This window comes from Lindgomyces ingoldianus (genome assembly GCF_010093535.1).
Source record: "Lindgomyces ingoldianus strain ATCC 200398 unplaced genomic scaffold BDR25scaffold_39, whole genome shotgun sequence".
Lineage (NCBI taxonomy): Eukaryota > Fungi > Ascomycota > Dothideomycetes > Pleosporales > Lindgomycetaceae > Lindgomyces > Lindgomyces ingoldianus.
The window spans coordinates 581841-596513 of NW_022985200.1; the positions used below are offsets into that span (position 1 = coordinate 581841).

Below are 14673 nucleotides of genomic sequence, written 5' to 3' on the forward strand. Positions count from 1 at the left end.
GGGGTGGTGGAGAATGAAGAGAGAGAGGAATTCAATTGCTCTTTGACGTGTAAAGCAGGTTTGGCGTAAATATTACCTATGTAGTCAATCGTGGGATGAAAGATTGAGGAAGGAGAGTGTGGAACAGGAAGCCTGAGTCGAGTCTGTCAACGGTGCTTTCTCTAAAACTAGGGCTGCAGCCTTTCGATATGGGTTCGTGGCAGGAGCGGTGTAAGATACATGAAAGTGGCGATAAGGGGTATTCGTAACATTCGAATGCAAAAAAAGCTATCGGATATGCATTGAACTATTTTATGACCACTCCGCGGTCCTATCCGGCTACAAAAACACAACAGTAATACAGTTGCATTTCTAAAATGCCATTACCCAACCAAACGCCACAACCATGCCAATACCCATCCTCACTAATCAAATTGATTATCCCTGTCAACCCAAACATCCTCCAGCTCAGCAAATGTGTGATAATGCAGAGGACGATGAATACTATCGTAGAACCTAGCTGGGGTGTCCATGCGCACGTGAATCGGCTTCTTCTCCACATTCGAGAAGCTGCTTCCCATGAAGCTATAGTTCCACGCACCGTTCTCCGGGATGAGGAAGTATCCTCGAATCTTGTCACTGAGTAGGAGCTGGCACTTCTCGCCAAATGAAGTAGAGAACCCTGCTGGATTGTCTGACAATGTGTCCCTGTTCTCGGCACCCCATTTGTATCCATTTGGCGTTAATCCCCAAGCGGCGAGGGAGACGGAGCCTGGTGTGAAGGACACAGTCATCGAAACTGTCTTCCTGTCCCAACTCGAATGAGCTTGCATCAGCTTGGCATGCTGAGTGACATCACTGGCCTGCATATACGGGGGTTCGTTCCCGCTGACCGTGTGGATGAGTCCCAAAGGTTCAAGGTCGTCGAGGTATTCGTGTTGGGGAAGCATCTGCGGCAGATGGACATCCCGTGTATTTCCAACCTGAGGAACCATGACAATAGCGCATATCTCCTTGACCTGGTCATTGTCTGGCGGTGACTTGCCGTACACATAGCCGGCAACCTGAACACGTAAGTCGGCAATAGTGATGAAGCGTTTGAGCATGTTCTTTGGCATGATGTAGGTGAAGTGTCCTTCCTCTTTGACATCCTCGGAATTAATGTAGATATTATTGGCACGAGTGCGGAGATTTGATGTTGCCACAGCGCGTGTGCGCCACTCTGTCTTAGATGCAAACGATGCCTGTTCGTAATTGGACGTAGTCGTGACGACGATCTCCTCGCCAAGGACATTTTGAGTCTTTGTCGTCACGGCTGTGAGCTGCTGCTGCTCCTCTTGCTGCTTGTCGATCTCGGCAGCTGCTTGACGCTGCATAGATGGCGCAGAGATCTCCATACCCAGAATTATGTCACGAACTTCGCTGCTGGTCAGCGATGAGGTATTTACGTTGTTCTTCTTGCCATAGTCATTTAGAATGAGATCGCGAAGTTGCACTTCAACTTTGATCCAATCTTCGTCAGCAAGAGATGGCCAAATATGATGTTCTTGTGTGATGACGGTCTTGTCCGGACGCAATAAAAGTTTCGTCTTGTCTTGATTAACGTGGAGGGCACGCAGGATCAAAATAAGTCGCGAGAATGCTGTGTAGGAGGAAATTGTCTTCAACCATTCATCGTAGAGATTAAAAAGTACCATCTGCGGCCCGGTAGCTCGGAGGATCATGTCGCCGAGCTTCTCGACCTTCATGGCAGCTTGGAAGGGGAGCTGGAGTTCTGAGGCACGAATAGAAATGTTGGGGAAATCCAACAGATGAACCTCAAGAGGGTCCAACAGACCTTTCCTGGTAACGATGAGTTGCTTGGGCTGTTCTTCGACGGGAAGTGATCGAATTAGAGCGGCAACTTCTTCTGCAGTCTTCCATTTTGCCAATTGACCAAGACGCTTCTGTCCGGCCCAAACGCTCGTGTGGATGATCTTGAGGAATAGTTGTCCAGTCCGGGGGTTGAAGATGAAGATGGCACCGTTGATGGGCTTCGTGGTCAAATTGCCTTCGAAAGTTTTGTGGATAGTCACACGGTAAACGTTGGTGTCGTCGATGAAAAGTTGAACCTGGTTGCTGAACAGCTCTGAGTAATTCTGGGAATTCAAGAACTCCTGGTTACTCTCCGACGCGTACAGTTGGAGGCCCTTTCGAATACGCTCACGAAGGACATACAAGGCTGGGTTTGCTTTCATGACCTTGGCCATAGCTTGTTGGATGAGCTGCTTCAGACCAGGGAAGTACTGTCCATAGGCTGAATATAAGTTGTATGCCAAGTCGATTCCAATCATCAAACCGGTCGCTGAAGGATATATACTCATGCTGTCGGTAGTATAATCGAGATACTTGGCGCGAACGTAGCGTTCGATGTCGTGGGAATCGTAGTCACCGTATCGGAGCTGTACGTCGATCCAGAACTTGTTCGTAGTCGTTGCTGTCATCGAGTCCTTGGTGTCGTACAGCAACGAAGGAGGAGAAACACTCCATTTGTGACTCGCGAACAGGAGGATGTCCGCACATGAGCTGTTCATCTTGTAAGATTTACGAGGATGAATGGTCTCCTTTTGGACGGTTTCGATTCCAAGAGCTTCGAGCTCTTGGTCAAATACTTGGCACAAATCCATCACTACGGATTCGTGGATCTTCTGCCACAAATGAGCACGGAAGATCTGGATTAAAGAGATCTTCAAGGTTGGAATCTTGCCATGCAAGAAGATGCCAGTCAAGTCAAGTTGGACCTGGAAGCCGACGTAGACGTTGGCTCGATTGATCGTAGGAGACCACCACAGCGTAAATCGGCGGTTGGGGATCTGGTTTAGACCCGATCGCTGAGCGTTAGTGAGTTTCTTGAATTTCATGGATTCCTCAAATCCACTGTTATGAAGCACAAGGTAGTCATGTCGCAAGTAGAGATGGTCTTGATCCACTCGGAAGCCGGCCCAGCCCATGGGCTCAGGTTCGAGGACGATATCTTTGACAACAAAGCTGTGGGCTTGAGGGATAACGTGTGCGACACCTTTCTTACGCGCGAGGAGACAAGGGATCTCACCCAAGTTGCCGAAGATCTGAGCAAATAGCTGAGGGGATTGCTTCGTTCGTGTGGAATTCCACATCATGCGCCGTGTGGTGCTGACGTCAAAACCCAATGATCGCGCTAGGGCAACCGTATCCCAGAAAAGATCTGAATATCGAATTTCGCTCAAGTTGAAGCCGAACATGTTCTTCGGGTAGACATACCAGCCATTGGTGTCAAGCAATCCTGCAAGGACGGCGAGACGAACAGGTCGTGAATTTCTCATATAGACCGGCGGGATACGCTTCTTGTCGGCCTCGAGGCCAGATGCCCCACGCGCAAGTTCGTCGAGCGCAAGAAGAAGCGTGTTAACAGCAGTGGCGGTTGTATTGCGGTCAACGACTTGATGCGCAAGTTCCTCTTCCTCCTTGGGCTGTAGATCGCCATATACTCGGTGACCGGACTGCAAGTGAGTAACACGTTTACTCTTAAAGCGCGATGACCGGCCGCGAATATCTTGGGTGGTGATATTTACGTTGTCACTGTTCAGATCCTCATTGTCGCTCATCTCGCCATCACAAGAGCCATCGATCATGTCCAAATCGATGTCCAAATCCTGCTCTTTCTCCTCTATCAGATCTGTGGCCTCAATTCTTGCCTTGGAGGAATCTTGCCATACTCGACTCTGGCCGGAGATGCGGTGGGGGTGGAATTTCCATCCAGCAGCAAGGCGCTGATTAATGATCGTCTGCCGTGCCTGGCGCTCGGTTGGCTGCTTAAGTACTTCAACGCCAGGAACAGGAAGGTGGAACCGCAGATGGAGATCAAGTTCAGCAGCGTAACAAGCGAGGAACTCTCGGACGACATATTCATGGTTGGGGTCGACAGTAGTACTACTAGGGCTACCATCTCCGAGCCAAAGCCCTAGAAAGTAAGGATTGACGGGCACGGCCAGCTCAGGCAGCTCAAAACCAGGAGACCTGAAAAGCAGATACTTGCTTCTCTCTGTGGGGTCGAGAGCGGCAAAGTCAGCGGCAATCATCTCAATAGTATCGTAGTGCTCAGATCCTTCGTCTTCGTTCCCGTGGCTCTTCTTCCGGTGTAGGACCAAGATATGATTTGCCGTCACAACAAGATCCTCCTTGTGAGCACCTACTTTGATGCGATAGAGGCGGTCTGTGCCTTTGACGACGTTGAATGCGCGTCGAGGCCCTCCATCTGGACCTAGCAGTAGATCCCCTTCTTTAACGTCTTCGACCGCAACCTTTGTACCGTCGTACCGCAGAAGCTGAGTCCCATTGGCGAGACAAGCCTTTTCCCAAAAGAGGCCTTCCCAGGAGGGGAACGCAGTGGCTTTGAAAAGTGTATGCTCGAGAATTGTCTCGACACCACCCAGAGCTTGAATGACATCGGTTCGATATGCATTCAAGTTCCAAAGCTTGCCATCATGGCGCTGGCTCGTCCACCAGAATGGATTGCTCTTCATATGCTGGTAGATCTTGAACTCCGTCCTGGCGCGGAATCCTTTATCGAAGCTCAAAGTGCTACGGTCCTTTTGGAAGAGTGTGTTGATACGAGGTAAACCTCTGTCCCAGCTGTCTTCAAGATCCTCAAGCGTCAAACGCCGGTTCTGTTGATTTGCCTCTTGGCGCTTTTGAGAATATTCCATCCAGACACGCTGTGAGTCAATGAACTCGGACTCCCATGGGATGATGTACCGAAAAATGTTTGGAATAAGAGTTTCCTCATCATGAGACATGCCAGCACGATAGTGCGTCACTCCAGTGTCAGTCTGTTTTGACCATCGCTTGTCGCTCGTTGGGATGAGAATGTGTGACCCAGAGATCATTCCCAACCCACCCAGTTCCTTGGGTGTGTAGAAGACAGCAGGAGGGAAACGCGACGGCATCTTCGAGTTGAGTCCGATCTTGACTCGAGTCTGGATCTTTGTCTCGCACTTGACGATCGTGTCTAGTAGATTTACAGTCGACACTGCGGCTTCGCGATAGTAGGTGAAGAGTGCGATGAGCGTAGTGTTCCATTTGTTAGCGATCTTGGTGAAGGTTGTGGAGCCAGAAGACATCAGAATTTGACGGATACGGTTGTTGAACTTCTGGATGTCTTCTTCAGTCACCTGCAGGAAAGCATGGGCAGTTCGTTCCTTCGTGGTATTATCTACGAGTGACCAAACACTGTCCTTGACTGGGAATTCTTCGCCTAAATTACGAATCTTTGGTAGAATGCGAACCTCGAAGCCACACATAGAGAAGAGGAGATTTGGATTGTCACGACTGTAGACACTAGCGAAGGTGTCATCCCATTCGATTGTTGTAACGGACCTAGGGAGGCGATTCTTCAAGTCCCAGAAGACAGCACGGCCAAGGTTGACATCATGGCGCATTAAACGCATTCTTGAGTCACGAGGCCAGCATTTCTTGTTGCGGTATCCAATGACATTTTCAAAATTCGGGTCGGGTTGCTCAGTTAAGAAACGCTGGATCAAGTCTCGAGATTCTTCAGCCGTAAATCGGAAGAACACCCAAATGCGATCGATGTATCTCGTATATAGCCGGATGGGGTGGCGTACCTCGGTCGCTCGGTCTCTGAACTGGAGGAAGTCATTCGGACTCTCTGGGGGACCAGCGATCTCATTTGCTCGCTGAAGACCAAGCAGGAGGATATCGAGAACCAAACCGTAGTACTGGAATACGAATCCTGAAAACTGGAGGCCTCGAATCATGCCATATACGTTGGTGTGATTCATGTCCTTGTAATTGAGCTGGACATTATTCTTGGCGGTAATGTAATCTGCAAGATTATGATCCATGATTAATCGCAGGAGACGATTTAACATGGTAATATCAATCTTTTCGTAGACTTTCGAGAGTTGTGTTTCAATCATGACGTTGCACTCGCCATCCTGATATTCCCAGACCTTGTCAAGGTTATTGATGCCTTGTGCCCATTTATATGTTAAAAGGGGTGGAACTTCGGAGTCGGAAGGCTTGATCCAACCCGGAAAGAGGTGACGCTGGTCGGCCTGGTACCACAGGTATTGATCTAGGTACGCATCGGTGATCTTCTCCATCGGTTCGATATCATAGACCGGATTGATATTGCTGTAGTTATCATTCATATCGATTCCAACCTCTTTGAAGGCTCGCTGGGTGAGCAAAAAGCGTTTGATCCTTGCCAGTGTAGTTCCAGGTGAATCATAAGCCTGCTCAATCAACGCAAGCTCCTCGCGTTGACTCTGATTGAGACGGCCCTTGACAGAGTATGCCTCACGAAGGCGCTCGAGGGCGAGAATGAGGATTTTGGTGTCGTGCTTATAGGACACACTGGGGAAGGGAATTGGCTGGAATTTCCTCGCTTCCAGCCAATGCACCATCGTCGTGTAGATAGCAACAGCCTCCTCGGATGAGACGTATGGCCCGTCCTTCATGTAGTTGTGCTGTCGTTCCTGCTCGGCCTTCAGCCATAGACGCGTCAGCCGACCCAAGTTCTTCTTCGCAACAGTCTTGTCCACGGTAGCACCTCGTCGGATGCGCTCGCGATTATAATGAGCAACTGATATCCACCAATCGGCTTTGCTCTTGACATAACGAAGGATGATGTTCTCAATGGGAGCTGGTAGACCAGGAACTTTCCAGGGAATATTACTCTTCCAGCATCGCCATGCCTCTGAGAGATGCTGAAGAACGGTGTTGACTTTATTCTGTTTGATGCCTTCTGGCATCATGTCCATCAGATCGGTCATGACAGCAGCACGGAGTTCCAAATCGAAATGAGACTCAACACGCTGTTTCGTAACGGTCTTGGCGACGCCCTTGCTGTGACGGCCTTCGAACTGACGCGACAGAAGGTTTCCTAGCCAGCGCTCCAGAAGAGGGATGATGCCACGCATAAAGAAAAGCCACACTCGCCAAGCTGGGGCCCAGAAACCGCAACCTGGACCTTTTCCGACGGGACCTGAGTTGAACCGATAGTAGATCAAATGTTTCAAGTCTTTGCAGGACCGAATTTGATGCATGAGCTTGTACTTGTATCGATACATACCCGTAAGCTGGCCAACATGGTTGAATGCATACAGAATACCATCCGCAAGCTGGAAAGCATCGATGTTACCAAGACGATACTGAACTTGGGCATCAACGATCAGCTTCGTCAACCGAAGAATTTCTCGCATAAGATGGAATGCATTTCCGAATCGTGACTTCTTCCTCTCTTTAGTCGTCAGGGTCTTGACTGGCTTTAAATTGAAGTTGAAATCAAGATGAAGATAGGTTAAGTTTTTCCGGTGGATCAAAAGATTCAGCATATTGAAGCCCTGTCGACAGACCTGGAGGCCGGCCTCAACCCAGTCGCAAGTTGTCTGCTGGAAAAATTTCGTCGTCTTCAGGGTACGCATCAGGTTCTGTCGGTTCATTGCCTTCGGTTGCTTCTTGTGGAGTTCATTGAGGACATATGTCTTAAGGAGCTTCTGGTAGGACACCCGGACTTTTACAGGTTGGCCTGAAGGCACGTGCTCGAGATACCACTGCTTGACGAGCGGTACGTCTTGGGCTCGCACCATTTTACCCGACCGCTTATCAAAAGGATGAGGGGCCCACCAGAGGGCAATAGCTGACGCGGTTTCATCAGTAGAGAGTGTCTCATCCCCCATAAACGCTACTACGTCATCAGGCAGCTCGAATTCCTCATCCTCGTTATTACCGAATCCAAACACTTCATCCTCGTGGCAGAATGTAATGTTCTTAGGCGCAACAGCTCTCTGTGAGATTGGATTTATGACCGGGTCGAAGTAGAACGCTGGGAGGCTCGGGTCTTCGGCTCGGACGTAAACTACCTGTGGATAGGAATACCAAGCCAACTCAACGCTGCGGGGCAGCGAATTGTATAGGAAAGGGAATGAAACGCGGTATTCGGTCCGGATGGGTGCTCGGAAAATTATCCGGTCGATCGCATTGAACTCTCCAAAATCTTCATCATTTGGATCAATGTCCTTGTAAAGTGGTTCGAAACGAGGCCCTCCTGGAATTGCCACATTCAAGGCTTTGGCTGTGAGAAAGCTGTCAAGGTCGAACATGTGGAAGTAGTTCTTGTCCACCAGATCGCTCAACAACTGACGGCTGAGACGGTATAGGGTCGCCATTTGGGGCAGATCCAAATGCCATTCCTTGTAGCTTGGTCCATTCACGTGAGGTGATTCGATCAGCGCTCGATGCTCGTAAAACCACTCCATTACTGGACCATCCTCACTCTCATCCAGCTCCAAACGAATCGGTTCCAGTGGGTCAACATCCTCGATGTTTTCCGAGTAGTTGAGCGGTGGTTCCTCGTCGTCAAACGGCGGGAACCTCATTCGCTTGAAGTGCCGTCTATCGCTCTTCTCTTTACGCATACACAACCACATGGTTGCCCATTGCGCATGAAAGACGGGTTCGATGACACGCGGAACCTCATTGACCAAGGTCAAGCATCCACTTGTATGATAAAGCACCTTCACCTGTCTCTCGCTCTCCCAGGGCATCGGCATGTTTTCCAATAGCTTCAACACGGCATGCGGCATGAATTTGAGAGCTCCTAGGTAAGCCCGTTTCTCACTCGTGAACTTCTTTTGTGAAACGTCTCCAATATCCCTGAAGATCTTACGCATATGCTCCGTGGGCATGTCCGTCTTTTGAGTCTCGATGAAACCAGCTTTTCGCTTCTCCCCAAAGCGCTGGCGCTGTATGCGCAGCCATTCTTTCTTCTTCTGCGCGAACTTGGCGATCTGGGGGTCGGAGGGAGGTCGAAGCCCGAGAGTTGGGGGGGCACCCAGTGCGCCGCCAGGGGGAGGCGGAGGGGGAGGAAGTCCGCCGGGAGGAGGTGGAGGGGGTGGGACGAAGCCTGCGCCAGGTGGTGGAGGAATAGACATAACGAGCGGAGGAAACGGGGACACAAGGGATTCTGTCAAGTAGAGTTACAATGGAGGCAGTTCGCCGACGAAGGGGTTCGCGATCGAGACGATCGAAGACGTCCTGAGGATGGAGGCTCGAGAAAGCGCAAGGAGGCTCGAACGAGCTCCGCGTCCTTGAACGCGCTCGAGAAACGCGCGGAAAGGAGGTAAAGGTTGCAGACTCAACAAATGAGAGTGAAGGACAGAATTAAAAGGATTCCCTTCACTCCGCGCGATGAGGAGGTGCTGCAAGGGGGGTAAAGGGTGGCGGTCGCGTTGGTACGGCGATGATCTCAGGATAATCTTTTTAGCTTTGCGAGGCGGCAGCTTCGTCGGTCACGTGAAGCTTGGCAGTCACTGGGCGTGATTAAGCGAGCCCACACTCGGCACGCTTTCGCGACAACAAAAGTTGAACATCGAACTTGACGACAGCCTTAATCAACCCAAGGTAAGCCCCGACCCGCTGCGTGCTTTTAACATTACGCCGTCCAGTTGCTAATATATTTGATCAGTTTCAGGTACGAATTCTTCTTCTCTAGCGCTGCAACCAGCGTGCACCCTCGATTCCTGCTCACCATCCCCTTGTAGAAGCCCTACGACCTGACTCTCTGGGAATATCGTCAAGATGCCGTCTACCAGGCTTACATACGTATGCTACCCTGCAATCTACCACGGATTAGGATAATATGGATACTTGGGGATGGACGCTGACAATCTGTTCTAGCGCCGACGAGCGCCCTATAACACCCGCAGCCAAAATGTCCGAGTGGTAAGTGGCCCTTGACTGCCGTGGGAAACTCTGTTGCTAATTTGTGTACCTCTACAGATCAAGGTCAGCACTTCTCCGAATTCCGATCCCCAAATGGATCCAATACTGAAATCGCCCTAGACTCCAGGAGGCACACTCCGATACCTACACATCAAGAAAAAGGGGTCCGCTCCCAAGTGTGGCGTAAGTGGATGCTCTGGAGTTTTCGGAATTTGGTTTGACCGTCAGCATAGGACTGTGGTATCAAGCTTGCTGGTATCCCTGCCCTTCGTCCTCGGGAATACGCTACCATCAGCCGCCCGAAGAAGACCGTCCAGCGTGCATATGGGTATGTCGGAATTTGGAATTGGGGATAGTCGGGATTGGTACTAAATTATCACTAGGGGTTCACGATGCGCCAACTGCGTCCAGGACCGGATCGTTCGCGCATTCTTGATCGAGGAGCAGAAGGTTGTGAAGAAGGTGCTCAAGGAGTCACAGCAGAAGAAACGCTAGAGGGTAGTGTCGATGGGGTGAGGCAATTAGTGTCGAAAATGAGGGCCATTGGTGTTCATGTGCATTACCGGCAGTCTCCTGGTTCAGGCCGGCTTTTTTAGGGTTCTACGAAATCAAGGCGATTTCAGCATCATACTTTCAAAATCCGCCACGGATGTTCGGCTGAGTAGAATCAAAGCAACTCACACTCTCCGGGCAGTTTGAGCCTCGTTAGTGCACTATGTGATAAACATTTCATACAACCGGGAAGATCACATGATATCCTAGCACACTTCTCCTCATCCTCCACCCAAGTCCGCACAGTTGCAATGGTCCCACCTATGACAGGCGTGGATTAGGGCAGCAACCAGCATCCTCTTGAAAATCGCTGTGATACCAGAAAGACGTGTAGCAGGTTGACTCCACCTACAGGTGTTCCGTAGGAAGCAACTACATCCTCTACTCACCCCATAGCAATTCCTTCGTTCTATCCAGACACCGTTGTAAACAAGGAGGTTGAGACATTTGTTAGAAATCCGTGTCACTAATGGCTGATGTCCCTGAGCCTTGCGAGGTTCGCCCGCGTGGTGCAATTTGAATATCGTTGAATATACGAAGGATCTGCTCTCCATGTCGGGAAAGCGAGCTATGAGAGTAGAGGGCATCCGGGAAGCAATGGAATGGGAATGCATAGACGAATGAAGACATTGAATTAGTTATGGAGCGGCAGACTGTTGAAATAAAAATGACCTCCGAATTCTAGCAAGACGCTTACCCTCCAACCACTCGACAGGGGTCATCGCCATCCTCTGTACGATAGGGTGACTCACGATGCAGCAAGTGGTGAATGGCTTAAGAGGGCTATCGCGGCGCCTGGAGTGGTTCTTCAACGCCCCCATGCTCACCACTTTCCCGGGTCCATTGGCTCCTCCTCGCGCATGCTGCAGTTCGTCGCTCACTGCCGAAGCGACAATCACATGAGGGCCACTTCATCGATTGGGGTTTGCGCGTGAGCTGGCGGCTCTCTACACTGTGGCCGAGCTGTTCCAAGGTTCAATGAAATTCGATTTTTGAGCCCTTGGAAACGCCCTCCCGAAGCGCGACCCAGTGCCGTGTGCCGATTCGGGCTTGATTCCGGGCTGACTGCGACCCCGCCCAATCCCCCAAGGCTGTCCTCTGCGATATCGGTGGCAGCATCCGGGCTCAAGCTCAAGAACATCACGCAGAATGCTCTCTATGTCCCCGACCACACCAGTAGCCCACAGCGCCCAGCTCTCATATGGCAACAGTCCGACGAGCGCACGCTCGCATGGCTTCAAGCGCCCCGCGTCGAGCGACGATGAGCCAGAGCATGGTGACGACGCGAACGGGCGTGCGTCACAAGCCAGACGGCATGCTGCCGTGAAGCGGGCGTGCAACGAGTGTCGACAGCAGAAGGTGAGCACAATTCAACCGTGGAGATTCATCAACCCATGGATTTTTTAGGTCCTGAGTCCGGCTGGTGCCCCCCGCTAACTCTGTCCTGCCAGCTCAAATGCAACGTCCAGCAGGATCCCTTCCAGAGCTGCGCGCGCTGCACCAAGCAGAACCTCAAGTGCGTCATTGAGCCCAACTTTAAGCGCGTGGGCAAGCGCAATCGCAACGCCGAAATGGAGAAGGAGATGATGGGATTAAGAGAGCGATTGGCGCACTATGAAGAGCGAGTCGCCCACTATGAGGGTAGAGCTCCTGTCCCCATCCAGCCCACACTGCACACGCCGCAGCACCCCGCGGACGGCCACGCGTTTGGGACTGGCCCCATTCACCAAGACGAAGACGATGCATATCTGCAGTCCCAGCACCAGCAGGTTGCTGCTACGTCGCTGCTAGATCTGCGTAGTGGATCTCCCATGTTCCATGCCTTGGGAGAGGTGAAGCTGGGGCCATCCCAGGTCACTGAACTCTTCGACGACTACTACCAGTTCTATCATCCATTTCTCCCGTTCCTTGACCCTATGCGTTCCCCAGATGAGATCTGCTCCAAAGACTCCAAGCTACTATTCTGGGCCATTATTAGCGTCGCAGCCCGCCATTATCAAGATACTGGGTTGCTCAAACGGCTGAAGGAGCCCTTAACCAACCTAATATGGCAGACTATTAGGACTCAGCCAAATCATCATGTCGTCAAGGCTTTATGTTTGCTCTGCACATGGCCGCTTCCCGCGCGGACGACTGTCACGGATCCAACCTTCACTCTTAGTGGGGTCATGATGCAAATTGCCATGCAGATTGGCTTGCATCGACCAACGCACCCGCAGGACTTTTCGAGAACTAAGGTGCGAGTTCGCCCAGAAGACATCAATGACAGATTGAGGACTTGGGCTGTCTGCAACATTGTCGCTCAGACGTAGGTATTCCGCGAGAGAAAGTGGTTGGCTGTCGATAACGTCTATGCAGCGTATCAACTGGGTATGGCCAGCCGTCCATCACCCTATACGACTCCACCCTGGAGTTTAGGATGGACGACGAAGACCACATGAAGATCATTCCGCCGAATCTCTTCGTTCGTCTGCGCCAAGAAATGGCTGCCAGCCGCATCAATAAGCTCCTATATTCATCGAATAGCGATCGGTTTTCCAACAACTCCGGTACGACGTACATGAATCTTGAAGCTGACCGTTTGAAAGAGGAAAGGGGGCTCCTTGACGGAGTGGATCGAGGTAAGCGCTACTGAAATAATTGAAGACTCGTGTAGCGGTGAGACTAAGAGATCCATAGAACTGGAAGACCTCCATCATCGTGCAGTAACGCTACATCTACATCTGTATTCCTGGTTCAACACTCAACCTCGACTCGAGATGCGAGATGACCTCGTCTCCTTATACTATGCCGCTACCGGTTTCCTCGAGAATATCTTTAAGCTGCAGAAGGAAGATCGACTCAAATATGTGCCGTATTATCTTATGCAGATGGCTCTTGCTGCAGGATTTACTCTTCTTAAGCTTCTTAACTCCGACTTTGCGGCGAGATTAAACTTCGAGCAAGGACGCTCGTTCGTGCTGCAGACCATTGATGCGGTGCGGAAATCCAAAGTCATGCCAAACGATCTGTTAGATCGCCACGGTGAAGTCTTTGCACAGCTTTGGAAAGAGAGCTCGCGCGGTAGAAGCCTCCACAGCATGTCGCAATCTCCCATAGTCGGAAATCCGAGTATGGCGACGATGTTCAACACTCAAGTCCAACCGCCACAACAACCACAAGGCCACCAGCGTAGAGAGAGTGCAAGCATTCTCGAAGATCCACTCCGCCTCATAATACGCAGCCGAATGAGTATGAGCGTAGTGTTTGACTGTGTGTTCCGTTGGCGCGAGTCCCAGCTTAGTGGGACATCGGCATCGGAGCAACTCGATGCAACGGTTGTCAACAACCCAACCAATCCCGATAGTTCAACCAACTCGACACCTCCCCCGGGTGCGATTATCGAAAACCCAGCTCATGGTCTCCCCAACTTCAATCCACATCTCAACACCCTAAGCATGCCGCTGCAGCTACCGAATGGGCTGGCAAGCGCAAACAGTTTTGAAATCTTCGACCCTGTCAGCTGGATGCTAGAATCGCAGAATGAGTGGAATCCCCAATATAACCCTGGAGCATTTTCTCATGATTTTGGTGCTTAAATCCGAAGGATATTATGCCTTCTTGCCCAAATTGCATGATGTCGAATTACCCAACACTTGAGAAGCTCAACAGGAGCTAGTCTGTTGAACATGGGATTGCTACCTATCAAGAGCATCACCGAGCTCAGCCAGAGTACATGTGAAGCAGGTTATTCCACTGAATCTGTCCTTCCAAAGCTTCCGGCCTCTCCGGCTTCTTAACAATAGCAGACTATCCGAACATTAGGCCTAAGCCCTAATCTAGCTTTTCTAAGGAATCTGGGTCACCTAATGAAAGATCGGGAAGGTTTCAGATGCACCGGATGCAAATGAGACAAGCAAATATTATCCAACTCCTTGTTTTCAAGATCTGCGCTTCCCGTGTACTACATGGCATTCCCTTTATACCCTCAAATTCTACCAATCTTGTCTTCCAATTTTGATGGGCTCATTAATTTTCTTTCGCTTCGCGGCTTTTTGGGTTGCTTTCCGGCTTGAACTGCTCTCACATAGCGTGGCGTTGCGGACTAGTGGGTTCAGCTATGGGATGTGCTTGCTCTCTATTTTGACTACCTTTTTGGGGGGGCAGGTACCATTTTATAATGTTGGGGCTAAACAAGAACGCGATATTGGCCTTTTTTTTTTAAATCTTTATTTATTATTCTTCTTCTTCTAGGGAACTGAGAACAGGGCTTCGTGAAGGGTGAATGGTGAGTGACACCAGTGCGATAAGCCAAGTGCCATTGGCGGAACCACTAAAGATTGTTTTAGGGAGAAGTTGCTGCTAGAATCATCCCTTAATTCTAAAGGCAATTGTATT

At 50.5% G+C, this 14673-nt stretch overlaps 3 protein-coding genes across 3 annotated transcripts; 2 read left to right on the top strand and 1 right to left on the bottom strand.

Annotated features, from left to right (window-relative positions):
* Positions 1 to 250: 250 nt before the first annotated feature.
* On the bottom strand, positions 251 to 9244 carry BDR25DRAFT_86393 (pre-mRNA processing splicing factor 8). The gene has a single exon (XM_033699163.1). It carries the CDS (start codon positions 8952 to 8954, stop codon positions 405 to 407), a length of 8550 nt encoding a protein of 2849 aa, XP_033542196.1. The 5' UTR covers positions 8955 to 9244; the 3' UTR covers positions 251 to 404.
* A 146-nt stretch (positions 9245 to 9390) lies between these two features.
* BDR25DRAFT_306777 (ribosomal protein L34e) lies at positions 9391 to 10444 on the top strand. Its single transcript, XM_033690703.1, has 8 exons — positions 9391 to 9423; positions 9488 to 9493; positions 9564 to 9624; positions 9700 to 9744; positions 9802 to 9807; positions 9865 to 9927; positions 9978 to 10072; positions 10128 to 10444. Exons 3-8 carry the CDS (start codon positions 9601 to 9603, stop codon positions 10237 to 10239), a joined length of 345 nt encoding a protein of 114 aa, XP_033542197.1. The 5' UTR covers positions 9391 to 9423; positions 9488 to 9493; positions 9564 to 9600; the 3' UTR covers positions 10240 to 10444.
* Positions 10445 to 11257: 813 nt separating this feature from the next.
* On the top strand, positions 11258 to 13953 carry BDR25DRAFT_396328 (uncharacterized protein). The gene is made up of 4 exons (XM_033698424.1): positions 11258 to 11655; positions 11748 to 12604; positions 12655 to 12917; positions 12976 to 13953. The coding sequence occupies exons 1-4, from the start codon at positions 11446 to 11448 to the stop codon at positions 13872 to 13874; spliced, it is 2229 nt and encodes a 742-aa protein (XP_033542198.1). The 5' UTR covers positions 11258 to 11445; the 3' UTR covers positions 13875 to 13953.
* The last annotated feature ends 720 nt before the right edge of the window (positions 13954 to 14673 follow it).

What these genes read in the sequence shown, in the direction of transcription:
- BDR25DRAFT_86393 (XM_033699163.1), bottom strand. Translation starts at nt 8,954, where the DNA reads ATGTCTATTCCTCCACCACCTGGCGCAGGCTTCGTCCCACCCCCTCCA.
- BDR25DRAFT_306777 (XM_033690703.1), top strand. Translation starts at nt 9,601, where the DNA reads ATGCCGTCTACCAGGCTTACATAC. An exon ending in CGTCTACCAGGCTTACATAC is followed by an intron (nt 9,625 to 9,699) that starts GTATGCTACCCT and finishes AATCTGTTCTAG; the next exon opens with CGCCGACGAGCGCCCTATAA. An exon ending in GGTCCGCTCCCAAGTGTGGC is followed by an intron (nt 9,928 to 9,977) that starts GTAAGTGGATGC and finishes CCGTCAGCATAG; the next exon opens with GACTGTGGTATCAAGCTTGC.
- BDR25DRAFT_396328 (XM_033698424.1), top strand. Translation starts at nt 11,446, where the DNA reads ATGCTCTCTATGTCCCCGACCACACCAGTAGCCCACAGCGCCCAGCTC. An exon ending in TGCAACATTGTCGCTCAGAC is followed by an intron (nt 12,605 to 12,654) that starts GTAGGTATTCCG and finishes ACGTCTATGCAG; the next exon opens with CGTATCAACTGGGTATGGCC. An exon ending in CCTTGACGGAGTGGATCGAG is followed by an intron (nt 12,918 to 12,975) that starts GTAAGCGCTACT and finishes AGAGATCCATAG; the next exon opens with AACTGGAAGACCTCCATCAT.